The sequence below is a fragment of the Orcinus orca genome, chromosome 7 (genome assembly GCF_937001465.1).
Source record: "Orcinus orca chromosome 7, mOrcOrc1.1, whole genome shotgun sequence".
In the NCBI taxonomy this organism is placed as follows: domain Eukaryota; kingdom Metazoa; phylum Chordata; class Mammalia; order Artiodactyla; family Delphinidae; genus Orcinus; species Orcinus orca.
Window position 1 is genome coordinate 27,496,664 of NC_064565.1, and position 16,148 is coordinate 27,512,811.

Genomic DNA, 16,148 nt, shown 5'->3' on the forward strand with positions numbered 1-16,148 from the left:
CTTCCCTGCCTAGGACTAAGTCATTTTAGTTCAGCTTCCTTGGTTTCTTGCAGAGCACTAAGCCCAGTTCATAAATATGCATTTGTTGCCCTAGTTATTTGTTTAACTTTAATTCTCTTACTCTAGGTTCCATATGAGTAGGGACTATGTATGTTTTGCTGTGTTCAGCACCTAGCACAGAACCTGGAATGAATGAATGAATGAAAGTTATAACTTCAAATGTTTGATTCCAAATCCTAATGTTGCATTCAAAAGTACACCCCCCGTCCCCCGTTTTTCCCCCAAACCTGCTTTTCCCTATAGCAGCATATCGCACTTTAACAAAAATTTAAAATTTAAGTCTTCTTTCCACTATATAAATATTTGGCAAGTTAAAGTCATATCACATGTTAAAAATGCATTTCCTTAAAGACCTAGATTTTGGCTATTAAAGCGCGTGCTGAGACACATTCCTATGTTTTAAAAGGAGAGAAATTGTTTGTATGGAATTAAAAAAAATCTCTACAAAAGCAGCTTCCTATTTTACTCTTTGAAGGCTGCAATAGTCATGAAGGTGCTACTCAGAACTCCCTTCAGCAGAAAACCTGCCTTGATTCCCCTTAGCTGACAGTCTCCAGCTGTGGGTGCCTTCAGAACCCCACCCCAGCTTTCTAGCAGAGTCCTCCCAGGCAGCTGCCAGCCAATGACGAGCACCGTTGGAGCACCAGCACCTGGCCATTTCTGCCTTATGCAGGACTTCTCTAAAAGGCACCCCTTCCTCTGGAGCTCCCCGTTGGGTTGGCCAAGACTTTGTTGGATCTGCACGGTGGTCTGAGGCTCTCTCAATCCTGCTTTCTCCCCAAAGTCAGAGTCTAAGAGCTTTCTCTTTCAAATCCCCTTCCTCACTCTTTGCTCTTTCATGGGCTCTACCCTCCAGTAAACCTCTAGCACTCCTAACTCTGTCTCAGCATCTGTTTCTTAAAAAATCCAACCAATGCAGAGGGCTTCTAGTAATATAATGATATGCAATTAAAATGTTAGGGTTTTATTTATTTTGATTTTTCCATGCTCCTTTCCCGGTTCATTGTCTCTGATGATGTTTAGTAGCTCAATTTATAAGGCCTATTTCTGAAATGAAGAATAATTCTAGAAGGAGAATAATTCCTTTGTTATTAATCTGTAAGGTCCACGAGGCCAGAGACTTTGTTTGTTACTGTCGTATCCCAGCACTTGACACATAGGAGGTGCTCAATGAATATTTGTTGAATGATTGGATGTATATTCAATCTTTTTTTTTTTTTTGGTTTCTATTAAATAGAAGAGACAAGAATAAGACATACTATAATAGCATTTTAGATAGAGGCTATATTAGTTTGGTAAAGCTGCCTTAACAAAGCACTGAGACTGGGTGGCTTAAAGAACAGTACTTCCTTTTCTTACAATTCTGGAGGCTGGAAGTCTGAAATCAAGGTGTCAGCAGGGTTGATTGATTTCTTCTTTTGTCTCTTCTTCGCTTGTAGATGGCCATCTTCTCCCTGTATCTTTATATGATCTTCCCTCTGTATGTACCTATGTACTAATTTTCTCTTCCTATAAGACACCAGTCATGTTGGATTAGGACCCACCCTAGAAACTTGATTTTAAGTTGATTATCTCTTTAAAGAACCTATCTCCAAATACAGTCACATTGTGAGGGCTTCAACATATGAATTTTTCAGGGGTACAAGTTAGCCTATAAACAGAGGCCCGTAAAGCAACTCTTTGGTTTTAAGTGTTTTAACTTGTCTTGGACACCAATGGAAGTAGAAATACAATAAAATAATATGAAAAATAAAAATTATATTTAAAAAGGCAAAGAATTAATACCCTTCCTCAAATGTCTAATTTATAGCCAAAGAGTTATATTAGTATATCTAAAAAACAGACAATGAGGTATAAGACCAAAGTGCTAGGGACTTCCCTGGTGGTCCAGTGGTTAAGAATTCGCCTTCCAATGCAGGGGACGCGGGTTCAATCTCTGGTAGGGGAGCTAAGGTCCCGCATGCTGTGAGGCAACTAAGCCCGTGCACCGCGACTAGAGAAGCCAGTGCGCCACAACTACTGAGCCCGCGCACTCTAGAGCCCAAGCTCCACAAGAAGAGAAGCCTGCACGTGCCGCAACTAGAGAAGCCTGTGCACCGCAATGAGAAGCCCTTGCGCCGCAACTAGAGAGAAGCTCCTGCGTGCCGCAACAAAGACCCTGCACAGCCAAAAAAAAAAAAAAGATCAAAATGCTTTGGTAATTCCTGAGTGGACTTGTAATGTTCAAGATACATGATTTATCTTGAAAAAGAAATGTTACAGCTCATAAATGACCATATGCTTGAAACTACCAGTGGAGATTTCTTTATTACGTGGATTAAAAATCCAAATCAGGCCAGATAATACCTTTATCATTAAAACATATATTGTTTTGAATTTATATCCACATTAGGAAAATTTGTTTCCCAGGACATAATAAAAATTATTAAATTATTACTTATTAAAATATTAATTTTATTTTAACTGTAGGAAAAATGTTAGTTTTTTCCTTTCTAGTCCTTTTGTCTACTTGGTTCCTCAGCCTATGTCAAGTAATAAAAGTAAAAAACTTGTGGTATCCTCTCCACAAAAGTGAACATTGGTCTTTTTCTCCTGGCATTTCCTACCTCAGAAACTTGCATTATGTTACGTCTTGTAAACCACCATTGTTGTGTGTGGCTATGTTTTGGGGACTTATTAGAATGAAGGAAGTTCTTCCCCAACATGACATTTCCTTTCTAATACAATACAAAAATGGAGTATTTAGGGTTGACCACTTACACATTGTTCCCATTTCAGGCCCCACAGTATTGCCGTCATGTATGAATGCCTAACCTTTCAGAAATTTCCTTTAGGTTTTCTCGTATGTTTACTTTCCTGTGGGTTTTGAAAGACTTGACCTCTCTGGGAGAAGTCCTTTGAGAGACCCCAGATCCATATCACCTCTACTAGAGCCTTAACTGGACAGCTTTGTAAAGATGGCGCCATGACTATGTCTTGATTTGAAACAGCTTCGCTCACCATAAGCTCAGTCCAGCCTGTGGCTACTGCTACACAGCTCTGAATTCCATTCTCTTGTACTTGTGGAATTCTCTAGAATGCTTCCTTTAGATCATAACCTTCAGTTCAGAAACACTGGACTTTATCAAAGGCTCTACTTGGAATATAATGTTAAGATTTCTGCTACTAGTAAATTCTACTACTACATTCTAAATACCTTCGGGGTAATATAAATGTCTGATATTTTAAAAATATCAAACTGTTTAAAAAACTGAGATATATTAAAAATTTTTAAGAGTTTATTTGAACAAAATTGACTGGAATTGGGCAGCACCAAATCGGAAGTGGTTAGGACCACTCCTCCACAAGAGCCAGGGGAAAAGACTTAACTAAAGAGGTACAGAAGCAAAGAAAGGAAATAATTTGATTGGCTATAGCTTTAAGCCTAGGTGGCTGTTCTTTAATTGACTGTCCTTAGCATTTTGATTTTATAACCTTGAGGCATTTAAAAGCTTAGATTTGGGTTTGTTTAGTAGGCTGCCAGGGCATTAGAGCCTCAGTCTAATAATCTCCTTGTTTAATTAATTCAACACTGCAAATGCCTAGTTCCTTTCAGTTCAACAATCATTTATTTAGTACTTAGTTGGGCCCTGAGCCGATTTAAAAAAAAAAAGAAAGAACAAGACTAGGTTCCTATCTTGGAGTGTTTATAGCCTAGGAAGGAGCTTATATACTTCTTTTCTCCCTGCCCTACACCTTTTAAAATAAGCTGATTATTTTTTCATTATTCATTATAGTAAGTTTGGAAAATACAGAGAAATCAAAAAAATATTTAAAAATCAATCAAAAGGGCTGTCACTTAACTACCGCTAATAACATTTTTATTTATCTTTTTTATATGCATAGACTTAAAAAAATTTATAATCAGATAGTATGTACAGTAGAAGTTGTATGAAACTGCTTCTTTCGTGTCACACCTCATACACATTTTCCAGTAGCCTTTGTAAACATCACTGAAGAAGCTAGATAATATTCCACTGTGTAGAGTCACCATAGTTTCCTTAATCTTCATTTTGCTGCGAGATATTTAGATGATTTCCTATTTTCTTGTTATTCTACCTGAAAAACTCAGCTTTGCGCACAAAACATTTTAGTATTTACTACTCTTTCCTGAAGTTAAAGATCCAGAAGTGGTCTCTCTTTGTGCAAGGGGGTGAACATTGAAGCTTCCAGGGCATCTGCCAGGGCTTTGGAAGGGTTTGGCCAGTTTACGCCTGACTAGCAGTGCTTAGTGATGCCTGGCTCACTGCGTCCTTGCACTTGGGAAACTGTTACTTTGAAAATATTTGCTAGTTTGATAAATGAGAAGCGGTGTGTTTTGATTTTTATTTATTTGGTTGCCAGTGGGGTTGAACGTGTCCTCATACTTTTGTTTATCAGTTTTATTTCCTCTTTTATGAACTGGCACTGTGTGTCCTTTCTCATTTTATTATTTCTTCCACATTGCTCTTCTTTTCCACTTCTTACAGATGGGATTTCAGCTCAGCCAGGGTTTTTTCTCCAGGGCCACTTTAGCCTATACAGCTTGTCTTCCTTTTTTCAGGACCCATGGTGACTGATCAATTATTTTTGTACTGTCACACAGCTGTAACAGAAAGCCCATCTTAAACAGAAAGCACTTCGCAGTTTCTTCAGTGTCTTCTCATGCCTTCTCATCTGAGACAGAAGTTGGGCCTCTCTCCTCAGGAAAAATGTTCTATAAAGTAGTGAAGTTCACTTGGAAACTCTCTTAGTAAGCGACATAATAGCGGCAGCCCCTTGGAGATTAATTTTGACATTCCCATGAGGCACCTGAAGGCTAAAAGGGGATAGCAGAATTATCCTCATTCCCCCCAAAGCTGGGGTCAGGTCCAAAAAGGCTTTCTGCACCATTGATTTTTCTTGGGCTTTTGCGGCTCAGCTTGTGGCTGTGAAACACTATTCATCACCGTGGATTATGGCTTTTTCTTTTGTCCTATTTACTGGCTGGAGAGTTGCTGCCAAAAGTTGTGACTGGTGATTATCACTTTGGAGAAGCAAATCTCATGTTGCTCACGCCTGAGGAAGGTTAGTCCGTGTGTATCCCAACAGCTCTGATGAGTGGACCATTGCTGTTCTAGCTACGGGGAGTTTTAACAGAAGACACCACCTTCATCTGTACTCCTGGAGATGAGAGTGATGGAGCACAAAAAGTGGATAAAAAAGGCAACTCTCCTATCCCAGGCCTTTCTTTTTTTTTTTTTAAATAAATTTATTTATTTTATTTATTTTTATCTTTGGCTGCATTGGATCTTTTTTGTTGCGTGCAGGCTTTCTCTAGTTGCGGTGAGCGGGGGCCACTCTTGGTTGCTGTGCGAGGGCTTCTCATTGCGGTGGCTTCTCTTGTTGCGGAGCACGGGCTCTAAGCGTGCAGGCTTCAGTAGTTGTGGCCCATGAGCTTAGTTGCTCCGCGGCATGTGGGATCTTCCCGGACCAGGGCTCAAACCTGTGTCCCCTGTGTTGGCAGGCAGGTTCTTAGCCACTGTGCCACCAGGGAAGCCCTCCCAGGCCTTTCTTCTCCAAATAATAGACCCAGTAAAGCAGCAGGATTTGGCCAACCAATAGGGCACAAATTAGCACACAGACCCACACTGAGGTCCTACCTGTGAAAGCATTTTGTGGCTGGTAAAGTGCTTATAAATGGTAGGTGTCGTGTTTTTGCAAATACTTAAAGGTCACAGGTTCACTGGGGTTCTTGGTACCTTAAAGCTTAAAGAGTAAACTGTCTCATATTAAGAGTTTCACATATTTATCCATGTTTATTGAATTTCTTCTGTATTTAAGCATTGTTTAGTTGTGGTCAGCAAACTACAGCCAGCAGGTCAGATTTGACCTGTCCCTGTTTTTCATAGCCTGGGAGCAAAGAATGGTATTTACATTTTTATAAAATGGTTGAAAAAAATTAAAAGAAGAATAATATTTTGTGATATGTGAAAATTATATGAAATTCAAACATCAGGGTCCAAAAATAAAGTTTTATTGGAACACAGACACGCTCATTCATTCATGTGTTGTCTCTGGATGCTTTCCTGCTACAATTGGCAGAGTTGAGTAGTTGTGACAGAAACTGCATGCCCTGTCAAGCCTAAAACATTTACTATCTAGCCCTTTACAGAAAAAGCTTTCGATCCCTGTTCTAGACACTGGAAATACAGCTATAAACAACATAGACATAGTCTTTGCGTTCATAGAGCTTACATTCATGTGTAACATCACTTTAAAATGGCCCCGGTGGGACTCACCCTTGGTCCTGGCTTTAGAAACAGGTTCTGACCAACTGAGCTAACTTATGTAATTTTAGCCAACATTGGCACAACCTATGGAATCTGATTTCTCATCAAGTCAAATCAAGCCTATCAATTAACTATGTTAGACTGCAAAGGTCTCTGCACTTAAGACATTAAACTAGTTGGGAAGCAAAATTTGTTTAAAAATGAAAAAGAATAATGGTAATGACACACAACAGTTGCTTTTAACTTTTCAAAAGCCTTTTATGTGTGCTAGCTTACAAACTGCAGACTTCATGAGCTAAGAATTTAGGGTGGAAAAGCTCACTTTGGACTGATAGAGACTGAGTAGGCTTGCCAGAGGAAGTAGGATGTTGTCCAAAACGATGGTCATGATTTCATTCTTCAATCCCAGGGGCTTAACAAGTTGTCTCCTATGGACCGAAGTCCAAGAAACTGCCTTTGAGGCTCTTTCCCATATTCCATGGTTTGGCAGAATTTCTGCTTTTATCCTCATGGTGTGAATGGACAGCCTCCCTTGGGCTGCTAAAATAGGAAGACAGGGATTGGGAGCTTCTCACCCAGCTTGTGAGGTGGGCAGGGATCTGCTCTCCCCTAAATGGGAAATCAGTGGAAGCAAGACTTGGGGGACAGGCATTAAATAATAGAAAAATTGGGTGGGAGGGCGAAAACTTTGATTTCTTAAAATGTAAGGAAGTTGGAAAGTCTGAGAGTCCTTTAGCTAAGTTTCCAGCATGTCTAGAACATCAAAGGATTAGTTCTTCCACTATACCATGAGCAACATTCATACCTGCATGGCCCAGGGTTTTGTTCAATAAATGGTTCAATAAAAGAATGGCTGATAAAAAAGAATGAAATATTGCCATTTGCAGTGACAAGGATGGACCTAGAGATTATCATACTAAGTGAAGTAAGTCAGACAGAGAAAGACAAATATTATATGATACCACTTACATGTGGAATCTAAAAAATAATACAAGTGACTCTCTATATAAAACAGAAACGTACTCACAGACATAGAAAACAAACTTATGGTTACCTAAGAGGAAAGGGTTGGGGGAGAGGGATAAATTAAAAGTACGGGATTAACAAATACAAACTACTATACATAAAATAGATAAGCAACAAGGATTTACTGTATAACACAGGGAACTGTCAATATCTTATAATAACCTATAAGGGAAAATAATCTGAAAAAATATATTTATAACTGAATCAGTTTGCTGTACACCTAAAACTAACACAATATTGTAAATCAACTATACTTCAATAAAGAAAAAAAGAATGGCTGAAAGAGTAAAGGAAGGAAGTCAAGTCTCACACAAACATTAATCAGAATGCTTAGAGCATAGTGTGCTCTCAGGAATACAAATTTATGGGTGTTCATTCATTAGCTCATTCAGCAAGTATTTATTGGGTCCTGCTATGTGCCAGGCACTGAAACCCATTTTATTTCAATGACTAATAGTGAAAACCTTTCTCAAATGTCAGTGTCTGCTTTGTTGCTTTAAAAAGTACAACCAGGCGAGTGTCCGGTATTGAACCCTAAAGAGGACTGGAGAGCATGGAGGATCTTTTTGACCTCATGGTTATTACCCTGGCTAATGTCATAGAAAATAATAAAGTTACTATAATGCTTAAGAAGGCACACTCTGCTGTCAGACTGCCTGGTGTCAGAGCTTTACCACTCATTAAATATATGGCATTGGGTTAATTTTGCCTCAATTTCTCCATCTGTAAAACAGGAAAATAATATTTCCTACTATATAGGGCTGCTGTGAGATTAAATAATCAATGTATTATTTAATGTAGGAAACCCTCAAAGTGAATGGTAACTGTTTTTGTTATCACATAGGATTCGGCCTGGAAAAGATAGAGATGTTTGGACTGAATACATTGAGAACATGAGGACATGCCCCAGACCTTGGTGGTTCTGTTTTAATGCCATTTATAGTATGCATAGCAGAAAGAGCATAACCCCTTTATTTGTAGTTTAACTCTTTGACTGTGTCCTCGCCTGAAAATGCAGATAGCAATATCATCTAACTGATGGGCTCTTTGTGCGTGGATCACGTGTACGAGAGTGCCTGGAATTTAGTGAGCTTTCAATAAATATTACTTTCCTTCTGACAGAGTCAAATATGAGGAAGTAATTCCCTTTGATTAAGAGTGTTGATGAGTTGAGTTCTAGTTAATTGAACTGTAATATGTAAATCAACTTAATCGTGGACCGGCTCTGCCAGATAAACACCCAGCACCTGGTATGGTTTGGTTGAGCACCTTTATTTGTTTGATTTTGAAACATTCTTTCCCTTTTTGTGGCTTTCTTAACATTGTGGATCCTTCAGCTCAGCCTTCAAGCAGTTTAGCATTTCCAGTTGAAAGAAGGATTTTCAGAAGGTTTTAGAAGATTTTAATTATGGGACTTAACAGGATTGATTTAAATTAATCCAAATCAGTTGCAGACAATGGAACAATGGGCTGGTACCTTTTATTTTTCAAATAAAAGGAGAAAGATGGGAAGTGTTCCTAGTTGAGTCACAGGCTGTGGTGAGGATTAAATGAGTAAACATCGTGGTCTTTAGAGCGACAGATATTGGGTGGAAACTAGAGAATCATCAGCAGTCACCCTTTACCATGTATTTCCCTTTGTGGGATGTCTTCTTAGAATGGCAGGAAAGCAGAAAACAAACAGAAAGATATGTTTGTTATGACAAAGTAACATTGAAATCAGGGTGAAAGAGAATTGTGTGAGTTGAGTAAAGCGGGGGTAAAAAAGCATTGAAATGAGACAGAATAAAGGAGGCAAAAGGGAGACCTTGGGACCCTGTCCAGTGATAATTTCATGAAATTATGCTGGTTGGATGTATCCTTATTCTGATAATAATTTTCATCCCATGGCCGTCACCTTAAAAACTTGTTCTCAGTCTTGAACACTGTTGACACTTTGGGCTGGGTAATTGTTGTGGGTGCCTGTCCTGTACATCGTAGGACGTTTAGCAGCATCCCCTGGTCCCTACCCACTAGATGCCAGTAGCACCTCACCTACCCTCCTACCCACCCACCCACCCCCCAGTATGGTAACCCAGAATGTTTCCAGACCTTACTAAATGTTCCCTGGGGGGCAAAAATCACCCCCAGTTGAGAACCACTGCTCTGAAAGGATTTGTCTCCACTACTTTATGGGTCCCTGAGGCTCCAACATTCCTCTTAAGCCATTCCTTTGGCTACCTTTTGGATCTCTCCAGCACTGACCGGATAAGCCACTTTGGCAGCCAAGTGGAGACCTCCTCAAAGTGGGCTGGGTAAATCCCCACAATGCCAGGCTCAGTGCCACATTTCCAAGTGTTGGGGCCGCCTAGATTATTTTCTAAGGTAATGTGAATCTTGTCTCCAGCGGTCCTTGACCCTCTTAAGTGAGTATTACCTGGGAATAATGACAACTCAATTCTGTTTGTGGTGCCTTTATTTACTGACAGTAAGCCTGGAGAAAGTCACAGACACTTAGTTGAAATTATTAAAATAAAGCCTGTAGGTTATCCTCTTAAAAGAGTACCCCAGAATGATTACTTGAATATAGTAATCAAGTATAGGCATAACCACAAAAGGAGGCTGAGAAGCCCACAGTAGGGAGAGCTGAATTGCCAAGTGGCATTTTAGGAAAACAAAGGCTTGGCAAGATAAAAACATCCACTTTCCTCCCCAGTTACAGGCTTAATGTTATTAATAACTCAGATGTCATATTTACGCCATTATTGGCAGCATGCATACAATTTAAATATTTTAGCTTCCATTATACAACTGGATCTATATTACTGACCTTCAGGGGCCCCATTCATAAGGGATGAGGAAAGGGAACAATCAGCTACTTCATGCAAGGGCTGGCCAGCAGACTGGGTTTCCCAGCATTGTCAGACAAACCACCACACAGGGAATGCTTTGGAGCCGCTTGGAAATGGCAGGGTCAGGACAGAGAATGATAGGGGTGGGGGAGCTTTCAGGGCAGGGAGAGAGCCAAGGCTTTTTTTCTTTTTGAAAAAGAGATATCCCACCTTTGTTCCAAAGGAGAATGAAATATCCATTAAGACTGGTGACACTGGGAATTTTGTTTCAGCTCAGTTCCTTTTGTTGTGACTCCAGGGCAGAGGCGAGGAATCTGGGGTGACAAGGTTTCAAGCTAAGATGAGAAAGAAAAAGAATTCCTTCCAAGGATTTCTTCTATTGTCTCCTCAAGAATAAATATTTATAGAGAAAGTTCAAGTGAAGTCTTTTACAATGGTCACGGCTTTAAGACTAAGCCTTTGAGAGAAAACATGTAAAACTATGCTTAAATGAAGGGTGATCCAATTAGGCTTCCCAGCGTAAAAAACCAAGAAACCTCAAGATAATTTCCTATGTAAAATCTAATTGTGTTCTCAAGTGGAATAGGAATACTACTTTGAATTATCTCAGCTCCATAGACTGCAGCAAACATGGACAGCCAAATTGGATTCTATTTTAAGTAATTAAATTATTTCCCTTCACAGGATCTATACTTTGTCTTCAACAAATGTGATTTGCCTCAGAAAGATAAGACATTGCAATTTTTCCTCCAAAATGGATTTTCTGTGCCAGAAACAATTATGAAAAGTAGACCAAATATTGCCTTATTTATATCCTGGTTATCATCTTTGAGGGCATGCCTGGAGTGCCGTGTGTGTGTCACAAAGTGAGACAGGTATGGCTACCATAGTTTAGAAGTTATCTTTGAATGGAGACCGGAGCTGAAATGTACTCAAGAGCTTGGGGCTTGCACAATGGTAGTGTAAATAGCCACGGGTGATGTTACATAAGACTCCAAAATCTTGTGCAAAACGTGGGCAATGGGGAGCTTGCATCAATGGACCTTCCTTCTGAGCTCTGAAAGCACCAATTTAACTTTTATCTGCTTGGCTGAACCCTTGAGGTGCTAGATGTTGCAATAGATTAAGTGTTGAGATTTGCATAGAAGATATTGCAAGAGGGGTATTTTGGGCATGGTTAATTTTATGAAGAAAACATTCACTTTTGGCTTTTGGCTTTTATTTTCAATAGCAGTTCAGTTGCCTTATGACCAGGTGTTCTGGGGGACAACAGTGGGTAATGGTTAAGAGCAAGGGCTGGAAGGATGAATGGAGTCAGCTCCTGGTATGTCCCCTTGAAAGTGCAAGTTATGGCAAGTCTCTGAACCTCAGTCTCCTTGCCTGTCAAAAGGGCGTGACGACATCTAGATTGAGAGGCGTAGATGAGAAGAGCATACAGTGCCTGGCTGGCACAGACCTGGAGTACACAAGGGGATGATAGTAGTAAAATCTAAAACATGGGATTGCATACCTTTTCTTCTTTACGCACATTTATCCTTCAGGAAGATTATCTTTCATAGGAATATGTACTGGCTGGATATTTCTAAACTTCCATGAGTTAAGAGTGGTTAAGACTTCAGATACTGAAGTCACATTACCTGGTTTGAGATATTCATTGTGCTTACTTACTATACTTTGACCAAGTCACTTAGGCTTTCTGTACTTTGGTTTCCTGCTCTACAAAATGTTAGTAGTGATAGAACCAGAGCCTATCATAGAGTTGTGATAAGGATTAAGTAAAATATTACAACTAAAATACCTAGGACAGGATCTGACATGCCATGCAGGTATCTACTGTTATTTTTGACTTCTGCCAGCCAAAGGAATGTCAATAGAAATCAGAACGTAACACTAAGTAGGTTTATCATGTACTTTTATTAACAACTTAATACAAGGCTGTACATTGTAGGTACTGAAATCAACCCCCTCCTGAAAACTATACCACTTCAGGCTTTGGTTAAAAGTGCCACCTTCTACAGCAAAACCACATAGTGTAACCGAACACTTTAAGAGCAGGAAGAGGAAAATGTTCCACTGGAATGGACAGATTATTTATTTACAAACAGCTGAGGATACTTTCTAGCTTAAGTGATTTCACTATACACTCTGGAATGTTCAGTTCCCTTTTCTACGGTCCTACAATGACATACAGCAACTAAGAACTTGGCCACAGGTCCTGCCTAGACGCTCATCAACATGAAACAACAACAAAAAATATTTATATAAATAAGTCAATTAAACCTCACAAAAACTAAAGGCACACAAGAAAAAAAGTCCAACAGTCGATAAAAACTGTACAGTGTTGGTCAGTCTTTTATATCTGAAAAAATGTGTAACTTCAGAAAAAGTTCTTTAATGTATACAAGTCCAGTGTTAGCTGGAGTGAAAACTCGAAGACTCCGACTCAGTTGAAACAGAAGAATGTCCACCCCGCTTTCCCTTGGAGAGGATCTTCAGGCTGGACCCTCTGCTCACAGAAGTGAGTGCATGCTGGGCAGAGGTTTTAAATTTGGCCCCAAGGAAGGCATAGAGGATGGGATTCAGGCAACAATGGAAAAAGGCTAGGGCCTCGGTGATGGAAATCCACTTGTGCACAGTGCTCTCAAACTCACACCCTTGCTGGATGATTTCCAGGAGGATGAAGGAGTCGATGCTGATCCCAATGTAGTAGGGCAGCCAGCAGGCAAAGAAAGCCAGGATGAGGATAACTGTGGTCTTGAGGGCCTTTCGCTTCTGGTAGCCCTTGGAGTGGGACAGCTTGGAGATGATAATGCAATAGCAGGACAGGATGACGATACCCGGCAGGATAAGGCCAACCACGATGTGCTGAAACTGGAACACCACCAACCACAAGTCGTTGGGATAGAAGCGGTCGCAGATGTACCTCCCATCCCCCTCCTTGACGTTGGCAAAGATGAAATCGGGAATAGTCAACAGGAGAGCAGGTATCCAGACACCAACATAGACCACCTTTTCAGCCAACAGCTTCCTTGGCCTCTGACTGTTGGTGGCGTGGACGATAGCCAGGTACCGGTCCAGACTGATGAAGGCCAGGATGAGGACACTGCTGTAGAGGTTGACTGTGTAGATGACATGGACTGCCTTGCACAGGAACATCCCAAAGTACCAGTTTGCCACGGCATCAACTGCCCAGAAGGGAAGTGTGAGAACAAAGAGGAGGTCTGCCACAGACAGGTGCAGTCTGTACTTGTCTGTCATGCTTCTCAGTTTCTTCTGGTAACCCATGACCAGGATGACCAATCCGTTACCCACTATGCCAGTCAAGAAGATGATGGAGTAGACAGTGGGCAGAAAGATACGGTTGAAATGGGCATTTTCCTCCCGGAAGCAGGGTTCCTTTATGGAGTCATAGTCTCCTGAGCCCAAGTCATCCTCTGTGTAATTATCTGAAGAGAAAATCTGGAAAAGGCAAGGGAATGGACATTCACTTTTCAAGTTCAGCAGGCATTCCCGAAGTTCCAAACAATGTTTCTGGTATTTAAAAAAAGCAATTTATAAAAACCAACTCAGCCCGGCCTGCTTCAGGAACTTCTGCTCCCACTACAGTACTGGGGTCAGAGCACAAGGGAATTATTCTAGACTCCTACAACTCTCCTCCCATCTTCCCCCATAGTCGCTTCATTATATCCCTCATTAGGAGAACCAGTTACAAAATTCTTTGTTCAAAACAAGAGGGCGATGAGATTCTTTGGGTTCCAAAGTCACATCTTTGCTAACTCTTCTGCCCCGCCCACTAGAGGGAAGGAAAAACCTTGGGAGGAAAAAAACCAAAACAAAACACAAAGAGGCCACTCCTAGGCGGCATGATGGTGGGACTGGGGGTAGAATCTCGTGTTCCGAGGAGCTGGGATTAACTTTCTCTATGAAGATTCGCCAGGAGAGGGAAGAGGGGAGGAAGAAGCACTGCGGGGTCCCAAAGACTCTTATTCTAAGGCATGAAACACTGTTTTCTCCACGACTGTCTAAACACAAACCATTCCGTACTTCAAGCAACACGTAGTGGGGAAGGGGAATGCGGTCTTAAACGAAGGGCTTTGGTGCTTGAGGGCGGGGGTGGGGTGTCAGAAGCGGGGAACCCTCACTCCCACCGGCGCCGCTCAGGGGCGTGGGTTTCTCTGCCAAACCCATGTTTATCACTTGGCGCCTTTGGGACGTTAGCGAGCACAGCATTTTAATGGGAGGGGAAAGTCACGGGGTCTGCACCCGTGGTCCTCGCCCCGAGTTTCATTTCCTCACTCTCCCGGGTCGCTTCCCATCCCGCCACGGATCCAGTTAATGGGGTGGGAGGTCTGCAAGCTGGAAGCCTCCAGGCGGAGGGCGCGCTGGGGGCCGGGTGGTCCAGCTCCAGCCTTCCGCGCGGCCCACCACGCCCACCGCCGGCAGGCAGTGGCTCCAACGGTTTGGCCCCGCCGCACGCCAGGCGCGGTCCTGCAGGGTGCTGGGGAGAGATTGGGCGGCTTCGCCGCGGGAGCCTTTGAATCGCGCGCCGCTGGGGGAAACGAAAAGCCTCCCTACCAAGGGGATTTCAAAAGGCTCCAGGAAACCACCGACGGTTAACTGGCGCAACCGGGCTCGGTGAGAGCCCAACTGTCCCCACTTGCACCTGCGTGTCTGCGCCGCAACTACCGGCAGCCCAGGTGCCCTCCCAGCCCTTCACTCCACCCTTAGTCCCCGCCGCGCACACCTCGGAGTGCTGCTGCACCGTGACCGTTTATATACTCCTTCAACTTCTGCACGACCCCCAACTTCAGAAGCCCGGGGCCCACTCGCGGCGCTGGCGACGCCCGCGATGTCTCTCCCTCAATCCTCAGTGGCGCGGGCTGCTCCCGGCCACCTCCCTGCTGCGGCCAACGCGCAGACACCTCAGCCAAGCGGCACGGTGGGTCCGCCCTCTGCTCCCAGTGCCCGGGCACTGGCACAGCTCCGCGGGCAGCAGAGTTTAGCGAACACGCGCCCAACACCAAGAGCGGTCCCCAGGCGCCTTTGCTCCTGAAGTTAACCAGGGGCGCAGTCTCCCTCTGGGAACTCAGCCCCGGCGCGCCGCCCTCCACCTCCAAATTCAGATCATGTAATTCGCTCCAAAAGAAACCCCGCTCCCCCGAGTAAGAGACCCACGGTCTCTGGCAGCGCGCACATCTTCTCTGCACTTGTGCACAGAATGTTGTTTGCAAACAGCGTGCAAACCCGGCGCGCGCCGCAGAACTCAAGGGGGAGACACATGCAGCCACCGAAAACGGTCGTTCCCATCTTTTCTCCTCTACTTAGAAAAAGATTTCAGTCCAACCCCACCCCCCCACCCCGACCGTAGCCAAGCGCACGAAAACTCCTTTCTATGCCCCTTCTCGGGGGCACGGGCACCTCCAATATTCTGGTCGTTTCTGCCCGCTCGGAGAGGGGTTGCGCTCTAAATTCATGTGTTTGTAATACGTTTAAGAAAAAGCAGGTTGAAACGACTTACATGGAACCCGTCCATGGTAATCGCTTGCTCTCCAGCCGCGGGGGCTACCGGAGTACTCAAGTCCTAGGAGACACTTTGCTACCTGCTACCACAGCCAACAAACTGAAGTTTCCAGTCGAAGCTGGACTTTTATAAAAACACGCTCCGCGGGCGGCGCATGCGCCGCGCGGGTGGGCGGGAGGGCGGGGCGGGGAGAAAGGCGGGGTGGGGGGGGAGAGGGGCAGATGAGCGGGTGGAGGCCGCGAGGGAGGGGCGAGGGGGTAAGCACTCAGGCGGCCCCCGCAGGCTAAGCCAGGGAAGCCCCTCAGCGGCTCCCTTTAGCTCTAGCTCGAGATCACCTCGTGAGTCTAGAGCTGTGGAGGGCGTCCCGGAGGCGTGCCGCAACTTGGGAAAGCAGGATGCGCCTGCAGGGAGGTTGAAAGC

At 43.2% G+C, this 16,148-nt stretch overlaps 1 protein-coding gene across 1 annotated transcript; it reads right to left on the minus strand.

The window, feature by feature from the left end:
• Positions 1–12,102: 12,102 nt before the first annotated feature.
• Positions 12,103–15,857, minus strand: CXCR4 (C-X-C motif chemokine receptor 4). The gene is made up of 2 exons (XM_004265449.2): positions 15,726–15,857; positions 12,103–13,666 (listed from the first exon to the last, which is right to left on the minus strand). The coding sequence occupies exons 1-2, from the start codon at positions 15,738–15,740 to the stop codon at positions 12,620–12,622; spliced, it is 1,062 nt and encodes a 353-aa protein (XP_004265497.1). The 5' UTR covers positions 15,741–15,857; the 3' UTR covers positions 12,103–12,619.
• Between the last annotated feature and the right edge of the window lie 291 nt (positions 15,858–16,148).